Source organism: Uranotaenia lowii, chromosome 2 (assembly GCF_029784155.1).
Source record: "Uranotaenia lowii strain MFRU-FL chromosome 2, ASM2978415v1, whole genome shotgun sequence".
In the NCBI taxonomy this organism is placed as follows: Eukaryota; Metazoa; Arthropoda; class Insecta; order Diptera; family Culicidae; genus Uranotaenia; species Uranotaenia lowii.
The window spans coordinates 115643388-115667723 of record NC_073692.1 but is presented as its reverse complement, the minus strand read 5'-3'; the positions used below and the strand labels follow the sequence as shown (position 1 = coordinate 115667723).

Here is a 24336-nt window from a genome sequence, read left to right as displayed (position 1 = left end):
GCTGAACAACTCATTCATAGAATTTAGTTTATAATAAATTCCAGTTTCTTATGAATCACGATAAAATGTATTTTAAAACTTTTATAAATTTTAAAATTATGGAAACATTAGGTATTTAGCTGGTACGCTGTGACAACAATTAGGTACATTAATTTTTGGTTCTATTCAAAATTAATTTTATATCATTCTGTCCCTAAAGCCGAAATATGAAAAATACAATAGTTCTGCATACACTCAGGAGTAAAAACTGCGTGTACGACATAAGGCAACCCACCCAGCGGTTTCGATGTAAACCTCGTTACAAAAGTCCGAATAATGCTTTTTTATGAGTTTTACTACCATTTTAGTCATGAATAATCAGATAGTAACGGTCAAGGGTTGCAAAAATTGACGTTCAAAGTCAGCATAAATTGGTAAAAATTGCTTCAGAAATGACGTATGTTTTTCACGCTGCTAAAAATAAATTATTATTTCATAAATTTTAGCAAAAATGGCAAGCTTGTATAAAAAGATCTTGAAAAAGTGTTACAGTGAAATAATTCTGTTGAAATTAATCAGAAAACATAATTACTGCTTCACATAAAACAGTGTAGGGTGTTTTTTTGTGTGCTCATATTTAATGAGTTAATTCTCTTTTTCATCAAAATATTATAAGATTTTGTTGCTATGTTTCTTAAAACACTCTGTTTCGACCGGTATTATTCAAAAGAATGAATAATCCCCAGTGATTAAAATCTCAATGACCTAATAAAAAAAAACAAGGTATTACAATAAGATTAAAAATGTATTGTTACAAACAACTTCCAATCAAAAAAATATCAAAACTGCCAAATCAGGGAACATTTCTTCTGCATATTTCGAATGAAGCTGTACGGATATTTGACAACTAAGTCGATTGGGCTGATCCTTTCCATTTCTCGATAGAAGACGCCATCTTCTTGTGGCGTATCAGGGAAATCGCTTTGAAAAAAGCTCAATTGAGTCCTTCAGAGCCAAAAGGGTGTAAGAGCACATAGAACAGACGTACAAGCTCAAAAAAATCTTCAAAAAAGTGTGTATAATTTCAAATATTGGCATCCAAAAAATACGTTGGAAATTGACTTGAATCACTGCCATCTAGTGCGCCGTTCAAAAGTTACAAATCAAATTTTCAAGTGCCCATTTTCGAAAAGACGTAATCATATATAAATTCATTAATAATTAAACTAATGCCGCTCAAAACTAGACAGGATCGATTTATTGCTAGAAAATGCAATAACAGTTACTTATGACTGGACAGAACTTCAGAAACAACTTTTTTTTTTAATTTATGTAATGTTTCGAGTTACTTTTCTTCAGCCATTAAAAGATGTCCCCCAGAGTAACCCGAAGCGTGACGTAAATTTAAAACAAAAAAAGTTTTTTCACTGACTGTTCGGAAGGGAATAAGCGGATCCTTGTAGCAGCGGTTTTATGTGCAGCTCAAAGCTAAAATTTTAATTTAATGATAATAACAAATTCGTGGCATACTGTAAATAAACTTACATTTGTGTCCGCCTCAACCTTTTACAATTTAATGATGCCTTTTCCTCTAGCGAAACTATTAATCTGTAATCTAATAAATTAGGAGTTAACATTTGGCAAAGTTCCTGCATGTTTCATAACCTCTACCTGATAGATTACGGATCGATTAGTAGTGATGTACGAACCACTTCGCTCGTAGCCTATTGCTACCTAAATCTGTTGCAAAAAGGTCGAGTTTTATATATACAAATAATTATAATTTAAGTAAGCCTGTACTTACAAATTTAGGATCAAATGATCAAATTATGAAACACGTTTTCACTAGTTAGAATAACCGTTCTTCTTTTTAGGTGCAAAACTATCTTAGTCCACTCGCCACTCTCGCAAGACCATAATCTCCCTATCTGTCATCTAATTTTGTTTCACTTGGTTTTTCTGCGTTCGGCGCCCACAGTGGTGCCAGAACATCCTCCACCCCGTGAAGCAGGTTCGGTTCCGCCAGGACTTGGACCAGGTTCACTGCTTCCTATCTCCATTCGTGCTAACGTCGCTACTGCTCGCCTTAAGGGTCCAGACGAAGTCTCGACTATCACTCGCCGAACCCTTCCATCTTTGTTGGGCAGTAGCTTCGATATCCGTCCTCTAACCCAGCTCCTTCGGTTGCCTTCCGCTATGTATACGAGCTCACCTTCCTTCACCGGGTTCATCTCCTCGATCCACTTCGGTCGTTTGTTCAGCGACGGGAAATATTCCATGATCCAGCGACTCCATACTGTCCCAGCTAGATACTGAGATCTTAGATAACTGCTCTGTAACGTCTCGTTCAGCTCGATTGGTTTCCGTATCGGATCAGTGCCAGCATCCCAAGATGAGAACCCCAGAATAAAATGATTTGGAGTAAGGGCCTGGTTCTCCGACGTTCCTTGCGGCATATATGTGAGTGGTCGTGCGTTGATCAATGATTCGGTCTCCGCCAGTACCGTCAGCAAGATTTCGTCGTTCACCTTTCTTCCGTCATCCAACGCTTCCATCGATACTTTGATACTACGCACCATCCGTTCCCACACTCCGCCCATGTGTGGAGCTGTGGGTGGATTAAACAACCAGTTGGTGCGGGCATTGGTGAAGGTATCGGCACATTCTAGATGGATATCTCTAAGTTGTTTCTGAAGCTCGCGACTGGCGCCCACGAAATTGGTGCCGTTGTCTGAGAAAATTTCACTTGGGGGACCTCGCTTCTGAACGAATCTTCTTATAGCCATTATGCAGGAATCTTTGGACAAACTGTGTGCCACTTCGATGTGCACAGCTCGAACTACCAGGCAAGTAAACACAGCAACATACCTTTTCTCTCGTCGTCTACCAACGGTGACTTCTACTGGTCCTAAGTAATCCAGACCTGTGTATTGAAAGGGTCTGACGTAGGGAGTAAGACGTTGTTCTGGTAGAGGTGCCATACGGGGTACTTGGGGTACACACTTCCGAATCTTACAGCGTTGACAGCTTTTTGCTACTTTGAGTATTGCAGGACGTAATTTTGATATTTCGAATCTCTGGCGAAGCTCGTTGAGAATAGTTTCCCTGTTACCATGTCCAAAAGTTCGATGATAATGGTCAATGAGGAGTTTTGTAATAGTATGATCGTTGGGCAATATTACCGGAAACCTTGCATCAAAGGTTGCAAACTGAGCGTTAGCTGTACGCCCCTCAACTCTTATTACTCCAAACTCATCGGCAAACGGAGAATATTTGTACAAAATACTCGATTTTTCTATTTTAGATTTTTCGATCAACGGTTTACTACGGTTATTCAAGAGAATCTTCACTTCATCCGGGAAACTGTCAGTTTGAGCAATTCGCCACAGGGTGATTTCAGCATCACGATACTCGGACTGACGAAGGGGTTGTTGAATTGATGGTATGAATTTTACGACTAAACGCTTTGTCTTCTCCTCAGCTTGTACCGCTTCGATAGGTAACCCTTTAACTCGACGTTTGCAGTTAGATATGAATCTTTGGACAGTGGCCATCGTACGTACCAGAATTGACCACTTAGAGATTCTGTCGACGTCTATAAGAGGTTTAGGAAAGGAAATATGATGCAATAAGAGGTGAGCCTTAAGTTCGTCTTGTGTGGCTTCAATACGAGTCTTTGGTTTGGGCCAATTTTCCGGTTTTGCATAAAGAAATGATGGGCCCTTAAACCACCTACTGTTTGAATCGGGAATGGTTTCTTTTCCCCACTTCGTCAGACAATCGGCAATATTCTCCTTAGTAGGAACCCAACGCCAAATACCTGGGTCCGTAAGCGATAGGATGTTGCCCACTCTGGCTGCGACGTACTGCTTGTATTTTCGCTGGTCCGCTGTAATCCAGGCCAGCACGGTTGTCGAATCGGTCCATATGAATGTTTCGCTGACGGGGATGGAGTGGCTGTTGCGGATATTGACCATCAGGTTCGCACCAAGAACCGCAGCTTGTAGTTCCTTGCGTGGGATGGACTGATATTTTAGTGGGGCAACCTTGGCGACACCTCTAACAAGGGTGACGACGATTTGTTCGCTACAAACAAGGCGAAAATACGCTGCACAACCATAACCGAGCTCACTTGCATCTGTAAATATATGCAATTGAACTGTTTGATTTGTAGCCAATCCTGCGAAATAGTGTCGGGGGATCTCCAGACGATTAATATCCTTCAGCAAGTTCGTCCAGCTAAGCCACTTTTGCCATTCCGTATCCTGCATCTCCTGGTCCCACTGAACTCCGGTGCGCCACAGATCTTGCACCAACATTTTTCCGTGAATAGTGTACGGAGATAATAGCCCCAGAGGGTCAAAAAGGCTCATAATGCATTTTAATGCAATTCTCTTCGTAGGTCGCTTTCGTTCAGTCACATATTGATTAAGATTCCCGAAAAAATTAATAGGGAACGAGAAAACATCCTTTGCTGGATCCCAATTAACGCCTAATACTCTCTCTAAATATTTGTTTTTATCGCTAGACAATGTTACCTTCTCGCAGTTTGCTTTTTCTCCCAAACTATGAAGAACAGTATCGTCGTTGCTGATCCAGTTGCGCATCTCGAAGCCCGCTTTCTGCAGAACTGATCGGACTTGAGAGGCTCTTCGTTGGGCTACTTTGGGTGAATCTGCGCTGTCAAAGTAGTCATCCATATACGTCTTGTCGCTTATCGCTGAGGATGCCTCTGGATACTCCTGCTTACACTCCCCTGCAATTCTTCCCATGATGAACAAAGCGGTAGCGGGAGAACAGGCAGCGCCGAAGGTTGCGACATCCATAATGTAGACGTCCGGAGGGAGATTGGTATCAAAACGGAAAAGGAAGCGTTGCACATTTTTATCTTCGGGCCTGATCCGAATTTGGTGGAACATCTCCCTCACATCTCCACCAAATCCGATTCGCCCTTCCCGAAACTTGCTAATCACGGAGGGGAGACTCACTAGTAGGTCCGGTCCCTTCAGTAGGAGAGAATTCAAAGAGACTCCGTCCACGGATGCTGCGGCGTCCCATACGAGCCTTTTCTTGTTGGGTTTTTTCGGATTGGAAACCACGTTCAGCGGAAGATACCAAACGCGTGACGAGGGTGCTTCCAGCAACTCCTGCTCAGATGCTTTGTGGACATAGCCTTTCAGGATGTAGTCCTTAATTTGTTGATGAACATTCGCACATAGTTCGGGATCCTTCGCCAGTTTGTTCTCCAAGCACTTCATTCTACTAAGTGCCATCGGTCGGCTATTGGGAAGGAGAACAGCTTCTGTTGACCAAAGAAGACCGGTTTCGAATTTCCCATTTTTAAAAATAGTGGTGCTTTCCAGTATCTTTAGAGCTCGCTTATCTGCTTCAGATTGTGGCAGTGGTGTCGTTGACATCAACGCCTTTTCCATGTCGATATGCTCACGAATCAGCTCGTTAAGCGTTTCATCTCCTTTGCAATCACACGAATGAACGTTGATTCTGTTCGGCCTTTGTTTGCGCGGCCCGTAGACGGTCCATCCAAGTAGAGACCTCACAGCAATCGGCTCACCGTATTGTCCTACGCGGCTCTCGAGGGGAGCGAACAGCTCCAAATTGTCCAACCCAATTAGCACCCGAGGCGTTACGTTCGTGTATGGCAAAACAGGCAGATTCCTCAAGTGCTTATATTTAGCTGCTAAACTCTTAAACGGTAGGCTTTGTTTTGGAAGATCTAGCTCTTTTATCGTATAAGCTACAATAGGAAAGAACCGAGCCGTCTCCATTTCACCTGAGATTGAGATTACAATTTTCTCAGAGTCTTCGTTGCGAACTATACTTGATGTCCATTGAAGTTCCAGTGGCTCTGGCGTACCAGTTACACCAAGTGCTTTGGCGAGGCCTGTCTCGAGCATGGTGAGAGACGAACCTTCGTCTAGGAATCCGTACGTATCAATACAGCAAAGTCCATTACGTAACTTGATCGGCACCACTCTGAATAAGATCGCCGTACTACTTTCGATGTGGGTGTTGCACCGTGCTGAATTGTTACTGTTTGGTCTATCAGGGTGTAGCAATGGGTGGTGATTTTCTCTGCATTTATAAACATTACAGTTGAACCGCGAACGACATTTCCAGTTACCATGACTGTTAAGGCATGTCACGCATAACTTCCACTGTTGAACCACTTTCTTTCGCGCTTCTAGGTTCAGCTGTTTAAATTTGTCACAATTTCGCACTCGATGATCGAACCTCCCACACACAGGGCAAGGTTGTTTCTGCTGGGACCTATCAAACGAGACATCAGATTCCATGTGCGCGTTCAGATGTACCTTCTCTCGAAATTTTGTCTTTTCGGACTTGCAGAAGTCAGTTTTCGGTGGGGTTGTGGTGACCTCGCTCGCATCGACAACCAGCTCTTCCATATAACACCCAAACTCCTTCAAAGTCGGTTCCTCGAATCTTCTCCTGTATCTGACCCAATCTAATTGATAAGCAGCAGGCAGCTTCTCCACCAACTCGGATTGCAGAGTTGGATTGGACAAATGGCTGCGAAGATTGGCCGCTTCCAAGTGGTCACACAATTGTTGTACTGCCATTCCAAAATTTATAAGGCTGTCTAATCTTTCTGGCTTCGGTGGTTCGAGGCGACGCACTTTCTGGATCATGTTTTTTATCACTAATTCCGGTTTACCATAACAGCGCCTGAGCGTTTCAATAATGCCATCTACACTATCCGGAAACATCAGTTTCGTCAAAACGACTTCCTTCGCAGGGCCTCTCAGACTTTCCCTCAATCGAACTAAATTTTCAACATTTGTGAACCCGCAGGCTGCATTTGCGGTCACGTAACTGTGGTAAAACAAGGGCCACTCTTCAGGTTCCCCTGAGAAGACCGGTAACGTTTTAGGCCAGAACTGGCGAGCTGTCACTTGATCTGCTGTCAGGGTTGGGAAACGCATTTGTCGCGGAACGCCTGATTGTTCTGGTCGCACTAGCTGATCCGGAGTTTCAACATCTAGCGGGACGTAACTTTGTGCGCGTTGTGTAGACCTACACGGAACAGGTCGATTTCTATCGAAGGGTACCAGCATGTTGCCGTTGCTTCTTTGGGCAGCAAACTCTTTCTGTGGCTTTTCATCTTTTTGCTCCCACTGTCCATCACCAACATCCTCTCGAGGTTCTTTATTGGAGTTTTGTTCCCTTTGTTGATCGAGCCATAAAGCCGCTTTTTCGCTGCTGGTTATACGGGAAATATCGGTCAACCCCGATCCGTATCCATCCGCTAACTTTTCAAGTTCTTTCTTCTTTCGCAAGTATTCTTGCTCCATCGCTAATTCCTTCGCCCGCAGGAGGTTTTCCTTTTCGCGTAGCGCCTTTTCTTCTTCCAATAACCGTCGCTCTTCTTGGAGTTTGAGAGAATTCAGCAAACGTTCTTCATTCAGGATTTCCATTTCTATCTGCAACCGAGACCGTGAAGATTTGGTTGTTCTGATAGACTCCGACCTTTTCAAACTAGGAGCACTTTGGGATTCGCGTAGATTCAGGAAATCTTTCGAGCCACTAGCTTCGTCTCTCAATGGTTTTACCGTTTCCCCGGTGGACGAAGTACCGCCCGAAATGTGAGGCAGCTTTCTAACTAACGGGTTCTTGAGGGGTGTTTTGATGGGTGCAGCACCTTTCTCATTTGGTTTCGCATGACTCGCGGGTCCCAAAACTGTTTCTGTGCCGATCGCACCTGCACCCGTATCTGCAAACTCGCTCGCGACGGATGTGGACTTAGTGGTAGCTTTCGTGCTCTTCTTCGTATCTCTCTTCCTCGCGCCAGTTACAACTGGACCCGATACCGTAGACTGAGCTTTCTTATTCGTATTTTCTGGATTGGTGCTCGATGAACATTTTGGACAGGTCCATGGACGATCGCGCACACCAGGAGAAACGTTGGCGCAGGATAAGTGCCACCAGCCATCGCACTTATCACAACAAACCATCCTTCCAAGAGAATTCAGTCCCGTACATCCTTGGCAATCAAAGCCATCGCTAGTATCCACCTTCGAGGCCATCATCGAAAATCTTTGAGATTGTTCGGAAGGGAATAAGCGGATCCTTGTAGCAGCGGTTTTATGTGCAGCTCAAAGCTAAAATTTTAATTTAATGATAATAACAAATTCGTGGCATACTGTAAATAAACTTACATTTGTGTCCGCCTCAACCTTTTACAATTTAATGATGCCTTTTCCTCTAGCGAAACTATTAATCTGTAATCTAATAAATTAGGAGTTAACATTTGGCAAAGTTCCTGCATGTTTCATAACCTCTACCTGATAGATTACGGATCGATTAGTAGTGATGTACGAACCACTTCGCTCGTAGCCTATTGCTACCTAAATCTGTTGCAAAAAGGTCGAGTTTTATATATACAAATAATTATAATTTAAGTAAGCCTGTACTTACAAATTTAGGATCAAATGATCAAATTATGAAACACGTTTTCACTAGTTAGAATAACCGTTCTTCTTTTTAGGTGCAAAACTATCTTAGTCCACTCGCCACTCTCGCAAGACCATAATCTCCCTATCTGTCATCTAATTTTGTTTCACTTGGTTTTTCTGCGTTCGGCGCCCACAGTGGTGCCAGAACACTGACAGAAAAATGCAAAAAGTAAAAACCGTATAGAAAGTATCGGTAATTAACTTTTATTCATTCCTTTATTTTTGCACTACTGAAACAGTTGAAATAAATATAAGTTTAACAATAAACTTTTGCACTTCGTTCGTCAGAGGACGAATCGGCTATATCCAGTCAATTAGGAACATTCTTAACGATCAGTCTTAACCATCAGAACTGATTTAGACATCTCAAAGTGGGTTACTTACACTTCACTTTTGCACCCCATTGTCCAAAATTGAGCGCTTCTAGCTTGAAGGAAGTAGCGGTCGATTAACTTTTAAGATATTTTTCCATTATGCAACCGGTGTTACGCATTAACAGCCATTTCTTAAGACATGCCAAACAGTTCATACGACCTGTCCAAAACTGACCAATATTTTGTTTTTTTTTATTCTCAAATTGGTTCAAAACGATCGTTTGAAATTTTACACACGTTTAATGGGCTAGCTTGTATGTCTGTTCTCTGTGGTAAGACCAAAATTGTTTGAATTAAAGTTTATAGTGCCAACCTATTATTCATTTTTCAAACTTTGTTTGGTGATTTTTTTAGGTTTATAGAGTTTAATTTACATACTTTTGCGTTCGAAAGAAAAAAAATACAACTTTTCGAAAAATGAATGGAAATTAGAATAACACAACCACTTGAAAGCGTGTTTTCTCAAAATAAACTATGTAGATATTACGCACTTATAATCCTTTGGCTCCAAGAGTCTAAAAACAAGCTTGTTGTCATTGCCTAGATCTTAAGTAAATAGATCATTTACCTTAGATTTGAAACATAGAAGACGTAGCTAGAATTGAAACTCGTGCTGAAAAAATCATTTTTTTACAACTTGTTGCCTACATAACTCTTTCCTCTTCCTAGAATCATAGATGAAATTTCAAACTGAATCGAGCTCAAATTGATTCAATTTAGAGATATTTATAGGTACTTCTGCCTACAATCTCAATTGGAACGTTAAATGATAACTCCAAGCTTTTTTTTTCAATCTTAATTATGTACTTATTGTTCTATAGGAATAACATTTAAAAAATTCAATCAGTTAATGCTTAAAAATATATCAAATTATATCAAAATGAGGTTTTTGGTAAAATAAAATATCTAAAATTTCTTTTCTGTTGTTGAAGGTTTCGGATGGAAATGTTTTAATGGATTGTTGAACACAAACCGTTTCTATCTTCAAATGTTCTCTACTTAACCCTTCGGTTAATGAAAAACAGAAATTCTAACAGCTTTTGTATGCAAGAAGTGAAACTTTTTCTCTCCATTTTTTTCATAAATTCCAACTGTTTAAAATTATTTTGACAAATTATTAAAAATATCATGGAATGAAGGATTAAAGGTGTATTCAGCATATGAAAGGTTATCTAGAGTTTCAATATGGTTGAATTAATATCGAATTCAAATGTTCCAGAAATAATTCTTCAAGTAATGAAAGACAAAAATAATGAAATCGAAATAAATTTAAACTTCACGGAAACTTATTGAGTGAGATGTTCTGAGAGCTGTTTCCAAATTTCGTGTAATCAATAAAATTTCTAGATTATTTTTGTTGGTTTCCATTTCAGAGCAGCAATTCTAAATGAAATTTCGGTCCCATAAAAATCATGAAAAGAAAACAAAATTAAGATTTGAATTTTTTTTTCCAATTGTATGTTTCGTACTCAATTTTCAACATTTTTCTGTAAACTTCAAATCTTAGGGTCATTTTAGGGTCCGTAACCAAATATAAGTTGACAATGAAGTTCGTAATGAAAATTGACTCTTGAATGTTAACGTAAATTCAGAGCTCAGTTTTAAAATTCGTGTTCAGAGCAACTAATTTTACTTTCTTTCCAAGGTACTCGTTACAAACTCCAAATTAGATTTTTGTTCGTTTTTAACAATATAGAATCCTTATTTTATGAGTGAGGGTTCACATCTCGTATATAAAATGAATTTTGGCCTGTCTGTCTGAAACTTGGTAAGTGGAGGCTTCTGAGGCCGAGAAGGTGTCTATTATACGTATATGAGAAATGTTTCGATGGTTATTTGAGACACATCCCTTCTTCCAGCGTGGAGAATGGAAAGGGGGGGAGAGGAGCTATTTACACTTTTTATTACATAACTCGAGAACTATTCTAGCAATCATATTGTTTGAAAAGTATAAGAAAAGTAATACTTAGGTACTGAGTTTTCCATCACTTTCCATCCTGTTTGACTACAAAAATTTATTTTTTTTAGGGACTTCTGGGACAAGAGCATTCTGGAGAAGCCCAAGGATGGCCGGGATCTGGTGTGCCATGCCAGTGCCTGGGACTTTTTTGCCACGGACGACGTCAGGATCAAACAGTGTACCCGGGTCAATATGCGGGAATTCTTCGTGGTTCACCATGAGCTAGGCCATATCCAGTACTATCTGCAGTATCAGCATCAACCGATCGAGTACCGCCGGGGAGCGAATCCAGGCTTTCACGAAGCCGTCGGTGACGTTTTGTCTCTCTCGGTTTCGACCCCGAAACATTTGAAAGAAGTAGGATTGCTAAAGGACTACGTCGAGGATGAACAGGTCCGGATCAACCAGTTCTATCTTTCGGGTGTAACCAAATTCGTTTTCTTACCATTTGCTTACACTATGGACAAATATCGGTGGAGCATTTTTAGAGGCGAGATTAAGCCAGAAGAATATAACTGTAAGTTCTGGGAGTTGCGTAGCCAGCATTCCGGTGTAGAACCACCGATAGGTCGATCCGAGCAGGACTTTGATCCGGCAGCCAAGTACCACGTTTCGGCTGATGTCGAATATCTACGGTACTTTGTGTCGTACGTTATTCAGTTCCAGTTCCACAAAGCTGCCTGCAAATTGGCCGGCGAATACGTCCCGGGAGATGCGGAAAAATCTTTAAACAACTGCGACATTTACCAAAGCACGGCCGCCGGAAATAAACTTAAGTATGATAGAAACCATGTTGTTAGATTAAATTTAACCAATAAATTTCGTTCCATTCCTACAGGGAAATGCTGTCGTTGGGTTCCTCGAAGCCCTGGCCGGAGGCCATGGAGGTGCTCACCGGAGAGCGGAAGATGAACGCCGATGCCATCCTGGAATATTTTAAACCACTGCACGATTGGCTCAAGGAAGAAAACAAACGCCTGGGAGCACCGATTGGCTGGAGCGCTTCTGAGAGTAAGTGTGGATTGGGTGTTTTTGCCTCAAACGAAGAATTTCATGATGAAATGTAATTTTCAGAGTGCGGCGCTAGAAAATTCGACTTTATGCCGGCTAAGTAACGATGCCAATTTGTGCTGATGATTTCTGGTAAATGAGTGTTATTTTTTTTATCTGTTTTGTACTTTGAGAAATGTCTAATATTTGAAATAAATTTTCATGGATGGAGTGCTTCTATTCTATCATTTTTAGAAAAATTGAGAAAAGTAAAGTATGGTTTCTAAAGTTTGATATATAGCCATTACAAAAATAGCTTTTCAATGAAACAATTTAAAATAGCAATTAATTTAATCAATTTCAAACAGATACTTTGCATCTTTATAAAAATAGATTTCCCTTCAAATATGTATACATTTTTTATTTCCATTGAATATTCCATTTGACAACTTTAAGCCTAACATTGGAATCCCTATGTTAAGTTAATAAAATTTTGAACCGAAATTCAAGTTATCACATTCTATAATGAGTGTTGGATCCCAGTTGAATTTACACTTTACTGATCTTATCGACTTTTTTTGTATGGGAAGATCCAATGCGATCAACTTTTTGTGATTTATTGTGGAATCCAATTTTATAATTTGTCTGATCACGCCATACTGTCACCAATGATAGAAATGCCAGATTGGGGTGTCCCAAAATGGCGTAGCTTTTGGGAATCTGGGGGCTCACTCTCCAAATGGTAGATTAGGATGTGCAGTACAAACTTTTGTATCGGACCGACTAAAAAAAATCATGTTTAGAGGTTCCGCAAGCGCGATCTTTGAAAAAAGTCCACTTTCAAAAGATTTGATTTTAAATAAATTCTGGGTTCGAAAATTTTCATAAAATTTATATGAATTTTGTTTCAGTTTAATACAACACGTAAAAAATGAAAAAAAGGAACCAAATTTGTATCAAAATGTAAAACAAGCAAGCTATTTCCAAGAAAAAAAATTTTTTTGGTCCAAAAATTTTGTATTCAACTGACCAAAATGTGTACCAAGCGTAAAATATTTTTGATACCGATGCCATCAAAAGATGCGGATTTTTGTGCACTTAAACTTTACTGAACAAAACATGTTGTTTGTATCATTCTGTGAAGAGCTATTCACGGTTTAATCACAATCACAACTTAGGATATTTTTTATCTAATTTATCAAATTTGTTTTAATAAATACCTACTTTAAAATCAAAATGCTTGCAAAAAAAGACTTGGATTGTTTAAAGGAGTCATCAGAAGGCCATATGACAAATTTGAGCGGAATCGGACAACAGGAAGGGGTTGCACTGAATCTTAAGTGTGAAAGGGATTTTGAGACATATATGACTATAGTGTTCTAGAAAAGCTTAAAAAACAGGTTTTTCATCAAAAAATTTTTTTTCTTTACCAATCGAATGCTTAATTTTGTTCATTTATTAAAATTTCAATTAAGACTAACATTTTACCTGAAGGTTGCAACTCGATTGGACTTAAAACAAAAAAGTTATGGCGGTTAAAAATTGTATTTTGGTTACAAATTGTCCTGTAAAACGCAATGAGTAAAATGTACTCATTGTGCGTTAAACGACAATGTGCCACAAAAATGCAATCTTTGAACAGTCATAACTTTTTTGTTTTAAGTCCAATCGAGTTGCAGTCTTCAGGTAAAATGTTAGTCTTAGTTGAAATTTTACTAAAATCTACGTAATCAAGCAATCGATTGGTAAAGAAAAAAATAGTATGATGAAAAACCAGTTTTTTATGCTTCTTTAGTACACTTTGTCTCAGAATCCCTTTCACATTAAGATTCAGTGTAACCTCTTCCTGTTGTCCGATTCCGCTCGAATTTGGCATATGGCCTTCTGATGACTCCTTTAAACCATCCAAGCCTTTTTTGCAAGTATTTTGATTTTAAAGTAGGTATTTATTAAAACAAATTTGATAAATTAGATAATAACTATCCTAAATTGTGATTTTTATTAAAGATCAAACCGTGAATAGCTCTTCACAGGATGATACAAACAACATGTTTTGTTCAGTAAAGTTTAAGTGCACAAAAATCCGCATCTTTTGATGGCATTGGTATCAAAAATATTTTACGCTCGGTACACATTTTGGTCAGTTGAATACAAAATTTTTGGACCAAAAAAATTTTTTTTCTTGGAAATAGCTTGCTTTTTTTACATTTTGATACAAATTTGGTTCATTTTTCAATTTTTACGTGTAGCATTTAACTCAAAAAAAATTAAAAAAATATAAAATATATAAACTTTATGGAAATCTTAGGACCCAGAATATATTTAAAATTAAATCTTTTGAAAGTGGTCTTTTTTCAAAGATCGCGCTTGCGGAACCTCTAAACTTGATTTTTTTTAGTCGGTCCGATACAAAAGTTTGTTCTGCACATCCTAATCTACCATTTGGAGGGTGAGCCCCCAGATTCCCAGAAGTTACGCAATTTTGGGACACTCTATGCCAGATGCATTGGAAATCGAGACACTATTCCAGTTTGGATTGGCATTTCTTATGAATCCCACGACCTTACTGGCTTTCATCTTTCAAATATCATTGGACGGCGTTAACATTCACTTACCAAGAACATTCGGTCGGCGTGTCATAAAGTCCGCAGCCGCACATATTACATGCTCTACAGTGTCTACTTCAGTTCTACAAGTTACAAGCGATTGAAATTTATTCTTTGAATTCGCCCTTTTTCAAATTCCTTCCTAAATGCACAAGTTAATACCCCACAGGAAGGTTCCGGGCCAGTCATCCCCCCTTCAGATCCTTTTCTAGTTAGTGCATCTGCTTTTTCATTTCCTTCTATATCACAGTGACCTGAAACCCAGTATAAGTTCTCATCAATAGGTGGATACTGAAGAGGTCCGTACATGTCTCGTGGCGTATATATTTCAGAATATGATTCCTTCTCAGATTGCCTTCTGTGGCACTGTGTGTCTCTCCGTATTATATTTCCGTTTATAGGAGTGCAGTTTTCGAACTATTGAAACGCATCTTCCACCAGTATTTTTTTAACGGCTATTTGATATGCAGTTTCGTTACCATCAATGTTTATGTGACTTGGTGGCACCCGTAATGCAGCACCAGTGAGTTGTGGCCCGTTCTATCAAAGCGCGTCCCCTGGAAAATAAAATGATCCATTTTAATTATTTATTAAAACCAATAATTCAACTTTCCAGCAGCATCGCTTAATCCCAACTTTCTCAAACCAAAACATTGCGGCAAATGAACTTTGTCACCATGAAATATTCTCACCACAGCCCAGATTGCACTTTCCGACGAGCCATTCATTTCTTCAGAGATGGAATTGAACACGGAGAAAAAAAACTATCCTTTTACAGGCTGCTATTCCGGTAGTGGCAAGTATTTTCCCAATCAAATTTTGTTCATTTCTGATTTTTAAAACATATGATTTTTTTTTTGTAATTTTTGTCCCTTAATTCTTTTTTCTCATTTTTTTTACTTTTGTTTTTTTTGTTACTTTTTCTTTTCATACTTTTTTTCAGGTTAAGATTCATATTCTTGTATTGCATTCTTTTTTTAAGAAAGCAGAAATGAAAAATGATGAAAATGAGCGAGCATCATTTCGAAGCATATTCGTCACGCATCAGATTTTTGTTCGAATGGTTTTTGATGAAACGCTTCTAATAAAATGCTATTTGCTCATTTTCATCATCTTTCATTTCTTCTAACTTTCTATCCACCTATGAAATTTCATAATCTTGTAATGTTTACTAAAAATAACATCACTTTCACCGATATGGTCTAAAAACTTATTAACAAACATATTACTAACGGTGAGTAAATCCATCATTAAAAAATTCATGAATTCTTATTCTAAATTCTGAGCTTAAAATTTTAACTCTCGCTAAGATTTTTGATTCCGAATTGTGATTCTCAATAAAAATAATTAAACACAATTTCATGTTCTCATTATGTATGCATTTACTGAGTCTTACTCCTGGTTCTGATTTTGATGTCTTAAGAAATGATTCAGGAGCTCTTAATAGTTATTCAGAGTTCTCATTCGAGCTTCTGATTCTGGTTATGAGTGATTTTTCTTAATTCTGTTTCTGGATGTTGGTCTGATTTTTTTTATTTCCAAAGGAGTTTAGTTGTCTGATTTCGGACTTCTAAATGTTGAATCCTTAATTATGATTTCAAGTTGAATTGTATCTAATCTTTTAAAAATGCTCATTCAATTCTGAATCATGAACCTGGCATCCCAGTTCAAACTCACCTCACCCACCAAACGAAACGGGACTTCTGCTGGGTGGGGTGGTGAATTACGGTTTTTCATGTTTCTATTTTGATTCACCGCATTCGCTCTACCTTGGTGGTGGTGTAGGTTTCGTCACAGAATTCACAAATTTTCGAATTTTGTACATTTTTAACATAATTATAAACATTTATATCATTATAAACTTTGTATTTTAAGCTCTATTTTATGAAAATATTGAGACGTTAGTATCTAATGTAATTTTTTTTTCTAATTAAACTGTAAAAATACTTCAATTTGTTGATGTTTCACATGAAATGAATTTCATATGAAAAGCATTACAGAAAACCGTTACAGAATTTTGGGTTCCAATCACAGAATTCGAGATTTTTTTGGCAAAACACAGAATTTTATTTTTCGGCAACTTTGGTACAGACCCCGTTTGTTTTTGGCATCATACGATTTTGGCAACATTACCTTATATTTTTCGCTCTAACAGGACCAATATAATTTAGACAAGCACCATAAATATGTTTTTACGTTCTTTAGTGGTGATGAAATACAACAACAAACGCATTTTATTTTGTTAAATTATAAAGTACTCAAAAACGACAAAAAGGTGAAAATTTCAATAAACATGGAAAAAAACAAATACAAAAAAAGAATGTCAAAAAATCAAATATGACAAAAAAAAACAAACATTGTAAACAAAACCAGAAAAGTTCTAATGCATCAAAAACCAGACAAAAAATAAAAAAAAATACTGAAAATGGTAGGAAATTGTCTAAAAATTACATTAATGATAATAACAATAGTTTTTTGAAGTTATAAGTGAAAAAAAGTCGAGAAAAATTTCTGTACACCTTGTAGAGGTATGCTGTTAAATTTTTGAAAATATTTTATTTTAGCTACTTTTAAATTTAAAAAGCGTTTCAATATATCTTGGTAAGCTTTAATTACGTCGTATGAATCATCTAAAGAATTCACAGAAACTGCTAGAAAAGTTATCAAATCACTTTAAAATTTTTATTTCACATATAGAATATGTTGCCCAGGCTACAATTATTCCAAATGGAAAGAAATTGCGTCTAGTTTATGTCAGTTTATGTATTCTTTTCGTAAAAAAAAATGTTAGTTTACATTTTGTTTCATACGACTTAATGAAAGTTCACGCAGATACTCTAGAGTTTGTTTTGATTGGTCGTATGAGCCACATTGCGTGTTTCGAGAAAAATCACTGTTGAACTTTTTAAACCCATGTTTATTTCCAGTATTTTCAACAACTCCGATAGTTGTCTGGAAAAATGGTATTCGATGTGGAAATAAATGACGAACTGCTAATGCTTTCGATATCGCCAATCGTTTAGTCATATTCATGTTCCTACGACATTAATTCCCTTTTAACTAGAATGAATTTTTCTCAATCTTTCCAATTTCCGTCTATGTTACTGGAAAACTGATACTTTGCTTAATAGTAAGCAGAAGTGTTACCTTAAAGTATTTGTCCAGTGATGACCGGAACAAGCTTCCAGGGACTGCCCATCAGAAATGTTTGTAGTCGACTAAATATTACTGGTTTTCTGGAATTCCAATGACCGTGCAAGGAGTGCGAAAACGTCTCCAAATAGCTGCTTGTTATTGTGGCTGCCTCTGTAAAAATGAGACTGATATTTTACGATCTTCAATAGATTTAGTACACTTTCTGAAGCACTTTCTGGAGAAATGCAAAAGGTCGCTTAAACCACAACGACGAACTGTTGCGTCTTTTTACATGCACGGCAATTTAGTGCGATGTATAATGTATAATGAAAGTCATTATACCTATACGTCTTAAATTCAAATCATGTCGTAAAATTTATTGATTGATCAAATGAACCCAAATTTCTACCTAACGTAGAGTTGTTTTCGTTATTTTGTAGTCATATTTTTTCAAAAACTCTACCATCGCTCAAGCAGTTTTTACTAGCATTCGAATGAAAAGTAGGTTTTTCAGACCACTTTTTTGAACTTTTTGTGACCTTCATTAAAAAAAATGTCTTGGCTTCATGATGTAGACATTAACTTTAGCTTTCATATGCATAAGACAAATATTTTTTTTGGACGAGTAATATATGGACTACAGCAGTTTTCCTGAGGCATGTTTTTTCGGATTTTTTTCTTTCATGCTGAATAACGAGAAAACTAGTAGCTTTAGCTATGTATAATGTTATAAACATATTTTACTTACATTACAAGATTTTTATTGATATAAGTCTTGTTGCGATCGGTTGAACACGCCAAAAGTTATAACGATTTGAGCATGTAGTGTCAAATTGACACTCCTAGTACTGATAAGGGTAACGAAATCTAATGCTGATGAGGGTTAATATAGAAGAAGATTTACCTTGAATATATAAAAAATCAAATAATTTTTACAATTTGCAAAACGTCATGTGGTTTAGGTCGCCAAAATAAACACCCGAGGATAATATAACTACATACCTTTCAGTTTTCGTGATTTCCACTACATCATATGGTATACAATTTTCTGCTTTTGTAGAAAAAACAAAGAAAAATGTGTTTGACTTTGATATTCATAAAAATACAAGATATGTATTATTTATAAAAGTTCCCTCGAAATAAAATTAAATTGATAATGTATGCGTTCGGGATAAATCGAACCTTGAAATCGAGAAAGAATGACCTTAATGGGTTAAATTCCTTTAAAAAGGAAAAAAAACCTTAAAATCCCTTGATAAAAAAAGAAAATTCAATTTAAAAAAACAGTTTTACAGGACGAATTTCACTGAAATGGGTAAAAAACTTCATGGAAAAATAGTTAATTTTTTTTCGAGCTTTCCTTTTTCTGGAAACACATATTAAACTCAAAATAAAACTTTTTTAACGACCCGAAACATGTTGTTAAAAAGTGTTAAAACTCAAAAATTTAAATCAAATTTCGAATCAAGTCTCAGTTTAGAGACAAAGGTTCAAGATGTGATAAGGAAACAACAATTATTAAGTAAAATTTGTTTAACTATTAAAAATAACAATTCCTTAACTTAAATTTAGCTTAAGAATGAGAACTGAACCTCAAACAAAGGAAAGGTTTTCGAACGTTTTGAAGTTGCTTTTAAAGCTGAATAGCCTCGATCAGAGTTCCTCAAAAACGTCGTCGATCCCAACCTCGAAATCAATGTTGTAATCTAGATGTAAAGCCGATCCGAAACGAAACTGGCAACCATTTCCCTCAACTGTTTCGAACAGCGGAGCTTGCGGGCAGCATCGACCGATTGCATGTTGGTAGTAGAGTTGCAAGTAGCTTTCGAAGCGTACGTACGTATCTTGTCTCGTATATCTCTCGGTCGGTTCCGTATCGTCGTTCCGTGTTCCTCCGGAGGAGATTGTTTTGTGGATTTTGTCGCCGTCGTGAACAACTCTGTGTTTTGCCTCTTCGCTGGTGCGTATGTGAATGATGAATTTCGTCAAAGATGGTGTTTGCAATTAGTGGCTAGTCTGCGTATTGCGTACAGGTTCAATTGTTTTCCTCCGTTCGATTGGCTGTGTGATTGATTTCATATTCGCTCTACGGGTGTCATTGCAAACCACAAATAAACGCAGTGAGCCTACGCGGGGGTGCGCTTCAGGGGGAGAAAGAAGGAAAGAGAGAAAAAAGTTTGTGGGATAGCGCATATCGTTACACAGGTGAAGAAGGTGAACGCAGTGCTGCTGCCGAAGTGAGATAGCAAGTGCAGGAGGAAGATTTGCCCCGAAGACGTCTCGGGCGAGAGTGTTGTGTTTTATTTATGCTCCAAGTTCGGGGGGGAAAAAGGTGTTTTATGTTTTACGTTATTTTCGCTATAGCCATTCATACCTACTCGAGTTATGACGACCGAGTTATTACTGCTCTTGGATATGTAATATCGATGTTTTTCTAGAAGAGGTCATCCCACTGAGAAAGCCCACAAGTGCACCGAATGTGTGAGTTGTCTGCAGGAATAATTCGATCGAACGACAAGTTATCTGGTGCAATCCGCAAAGTTTCAACTCCTACTGGAAGGAATCGATCGAGCCGATAGAAAGCCTCGATTCCAGGTCACGTTCGTTTGCCGCGTTTTTGGTAGTCTTTTGTACGCCCAACCATTAAAAATAATCCATAACACCGCGAACAAGTGGTCCACTTGCACGTGTTCCGTTCATGAAAAAGCAATAAAAGTGAAATTGAAAATCTGAAAGTGTTCACGTAAATCAAATCATCTCCGCTTCTACTGGCCAGATATATTTTGTTTGCCCGGCTTCTCCGCGGCAGGTATTCAATGTGTGTTCAAGTGCATCTTTCTTCAACCATTTCCTCGACTTACTACTGAGAGGCCCACGCTCCGAGCAATTGTGGTAAGCCAGCCACAGTTGAATTTGCGCGTTAAAGATTAACCACAGATCATCCAGGCACCATGAACAACAACAGTAGCAGCAGCAGCTCTTCGCGGTCTCATCTGCAGTCGCTGTTCAACAACTCGCTGGCCATCCGCCAGGAGATTCAACGCTTCGAGAGTGTCCACCCTTCGATCTACGCCATCTACCACCTGATCGATCTTCTGGACGACAGTCAGGTGGCGGCCCAGATTCGGGATCACGTCGTCTGCATTGAAGGTAAGAAACTCGAGTTTAATCGAAGAATCATTAAAATGGTCGAAAACATTTTTTTTTTCTAGAGGGATTTTGAGCATCAATGGCTTATTGATCCCGAAAATCAATAGATTATTCTTTCAGTTATTAATTAATGTAACCAGCAAATTTTAGTCAAATAAATATTTTTTTGTATTTTTTAAACTGTAGGGCCCTGAACAGTTCGATATTGAGCTGAACACCTCATTTAATGTAATATGAATGAAAATGATGAAAAGGTATAAATAAGGACTGTCTTTCTTTCTCATTATTTTAGTTTTACGGATTATCTAAAATAACAAAAATTCCGAGAAAAAAAAACTCTTCTAATGTGAAGCGTAAACGATATTCCAAAAAATAATTAATACCTTATTGTCAAAACTAAATTCTTACATTTTTTCCAAAAAAAATATAGTTATACTAATATTTATTAAAAATGAAATAAAGAGTTTGTAAAAAAAATTACTTTGCTTATCAATATTATTGAAAGTCTGTTTTGAAATAACAATGTAGGTGCTAAAACAAAACTGAGAATGAAATTTATGATTTAATCCTAATTCGCTCTTGTGTGTCAATATGACACTATTGGAAGTTTGGCGGCTTATAACTTTATTCGGGTGTATCCTTTGAAAACAATTTCTCCAAGGATTTCTTAAAAATTTTAATTTTGCTTCAATACTTTTTTATAGAAAAAAAACCTCCCTAATCAGACTTTGAGTGTCGATTTGACACTCCTCGCTTAAAACCGCTATATCTTTCTTGTTTCTCGACAGATTTTTACAAAAAATGTTTGGAAACCTCGTAATGTTACTCAAATACACTTCTCAGTCATTATTCACCTACAACACTTCAGTTTTCCGCTATAAAAAGACTGAGAAAAAAAATCCTAAAAACAACACCAGCGACCAGCCACTTCGACTTGGATTACATCACCGGGACGCACCGAGCTTGGCCTTTTGGGGACCTCCGAGCCCTTCGACTCAGTCGCGCCGTTTCCAGCCAGCGGCATCAGTCGTCCCGGCCCTGAGTTCGTCTGTGGTGACGAGGCTCCCCAGATCGCCTCTACAGGCAAGTACCTTTCGAACTCAAGATCCATTCCCTCGCGTGATGTATTTCCACCAATTGTCAGATCCCTACAACGGTCCTCGGGTAGCTCTGCTTCAACCATTGACGCCTATCAACACGCTACGCTCGCTAACTCAACAAACATAGGGCTTTCATCACCGGGACGCAACGTATCAGGTCCAACGGAGACCCCTATTCCCTTCGACTCAGTCGCGCTGTTTCCCGTCAACGTCATCAGTCGTCCTGGCCCTGAGTTCGTCTGTGGCATAGGGGTTCTCCAGCCTGTGAGCTCAGGCAAGTATGGCCCTCCTAACCGTTTTCCTCCGCCTGATGGTTCCTCCCCTTCCAGCGTTCGAGGCTCTAGGTCTGCGATGGAATCTTATGATTCACTCACCATGTACTACCAGAATGTCGGGGGTTTAAACTCCTGTATAGCAGATTATCTGCTCGCCAGCTCTTGTTCCTGCTACGACGTTGTCGCTTTCACGGAAACATGGCTGAACGACCGTACTATCTCGAGTCAGATATTTGGACCAGATTACGTTGTTTTTCGTTGTGACCGCAGTCCCCGTAATAGCAAGAAGAACACTGGGGGTGGAGTTTTAATTGCTGTTAAATCCGATTTCCATGCACTGCTTATTGACGATGACTCCTGGCACGACTTGGAACTTGTGTGGACCCGCATCGATCTTGGCAACCGAAAACTCTACGTATGCGTGCTGTACCTGCCCCCTGATCGCACACGAGATGTCGCCCTGGCGGAGTCTCTTTCTCGCTGCATATCCAAAGTGAGTTCTCTCTGCGCCCCCGAAGACGATATTCTCGTCATTGGTGACTTCAATATGCCCGGTTTGAAGTGGTGCTCCAACCATGGTAGCTTTTTGTACCCGGATCCTGTGCGCTCTACATTCTCGGCGCCTTCAAACATCATACTAGACTCCCTGAGTACGGCAACCTTGCGTCAAATTAACAGAGTTACTAACGAAAACGGCCGTATGTTGGATCTCTGCTTTGCTAGCGATGGGTCTCGCGTTCCGACCATTGAATCGGCTCCTGCTCCGTTCGTTAAGGCAGTTCAGCATCATCCAGCTCTAATGGTTTCGCTCGAGGTCACCGGATTGCATGCTTCTGTCGAAAAATCAGCACCCTTCTATCTCGACTTCAAGAAAGCGGATTTCGATGCTATCTCCCATATCCTGGTCACCATCGACTGGGAATCTGAACTCAATCTAGTGAATCCCAATGCTGCGGCCGAAACCTTTTCGCATATCTTAAATTACGTTATCGACCGCCACGTGCCAAAGCGAACGACTTCCGGGAATTAGCGGACTCCTTGGTTTACGAAGGAACTGCGTCGACTGAAGACGGCGAAGAGATGTGCTCTTAGAAATTACCATAAGCTCAAATCCTCCCAAACTAAGGATGCATATCGAAGACTGAACTCCGCTTATAAAAAAGCTAGTAAGCGTTGTTACCAAAATTATCTTTTTCGAGTACAACGTAACCTCAAGTCCAACCCAAAATCGTTCTGGAAGCATGTCAAAAGTCAGCGGAATGAACCTGGTATTCCAACTCAAATGTTTCTGGATGGCAACACTGCGAACTCTGATGGCGGAATCTGTGCTCTCTTTGCTCAAAAATTCTCGAGTACCTTTGCTACTGCTTCAACATCCCGAGAACACGTGGAGAATGCTGTTAGGAATGTTTCGCCACTCGGCTTCAGCATGAGCACGATTGTTGTAGAGGATGCGGTCATATCTAAAGCAGCGGCAAAGCTCAAAAATTCCCTCTCTACTGGCCCGGACGGCATACCATCTACCTTTTTAAAACGATTTATTCCGGTTTTACTGACACCTGTAAGACTCATCTTCCAAGCCTCTCTTGACAGAGCCACCTACCCTTCACTGTGGAAGGAAGCCTACATGTTTCCAGTCCATAAAAAGGGGGACCGAAGAGATATCAACAACTATAGAGGAATTTCTGCTTTATGTGCAATCTCCAAACTATTCGAATTAGTCGTCATGGATCCGATTTTCTCGTACTGTAAGCAAAATTTTTCAATCGATCAGCACGGTTTTATGCCCAAACGCTCTACGACAACTAACCTGTTGACATTCACCTCCTATGTACACGAAAGTTTTGCTGCTAAGTCTCAAACCGACGCCATTTATACCGATTTGTCAGCAGCGTTTGATAAGGTGAATCACGATATCACCATTGGTAAGCTTGGGCGCTTAGGATTTTGCGGACCTTTACTTGGCTGGTTCCGCAGTTACTTAACTGGACGTAAATTGACAGTTCGCACTGGAGACACTCTCTCCAGCCAGTTCTCTGCTTCCTCTGGTGTGCCCCAAGGTAGTCACTTAGGACCGATTATCTTCTTAATCTATTTTAACGATGTGCTCACACTCCTTAACGGCCCGAAACTCTGTTATGCTGACGATCTTAAACTGTTTTACGCCATAAACGGTCAGGACGACATTGATTTTCTGCAAACCCAGTTTAATCTTTTCGCAAAGTGGTGCGACATCAACTGCCTGCCTTTGAATCGCAGTAAATGTGCAGTCATC

The 24336-nt window shown here is 39.0% G+C and overlaps 3 protein-coding genes across 3 annotated transcripts in view; 2 read left to right on the top strand and 1 right to left on the bottom strand.

Annotated features, from left to right (window-relative positions):
- Positions 1-1925: 1925 nt before the first annotated feature.
- On the bottom strand, positions 1926-7970 carry LOC129741792 (uncharacterized). Its single transcript, XM_055733580.1, has one exon. The coding sequence runs from the start codon at positions 7968-7970 to the stop codon at positions 1926-1928; it is 6045 nt and encodes a 2014-aa protein (XP_055589555.1).
- A 2871-nt stretch (positions 7971-10841) lies between these two features.
- LOC129748657 (angiotensin-converting enzyme-like) lies at positions 10842-12027 on the top strand. The gene is made up of 3 exons (XM_055743329.1): positions 10842-11581; positions 11644-11816; positions 11880-12027. The coding sequence occupies exons 1-3, from the start codon at positions 10998-11000 to the stop codon at positions 11918-11920; spliced, it is 798 nt and encodes a 265-aa protein (XP_055599304.1). The 5' UTR covers positions 10842-10997; the 3' UTR covers positions 11921-12027.
- A 7314-nt stretch (positions 12028-19341) lies between these two features.
- LOC129748129 (centaurin-gamma-1A) overlaps positions 19342-24336 on the top strand; it is a 517098-nt gene continuing 512103 nt past the window's right edge. Inside the window, exon 1 of the mRNA XM_055742625.1 lies at positions 19342-20686. Coding sequence (XP_055598600.1) covers positions 20488-20686 — 199 coding nt within the window. The 5' untranslated portion in view covers positions 19342-20487. The remainder of the gene's footprint in view (positions 20687-24336) is intronic.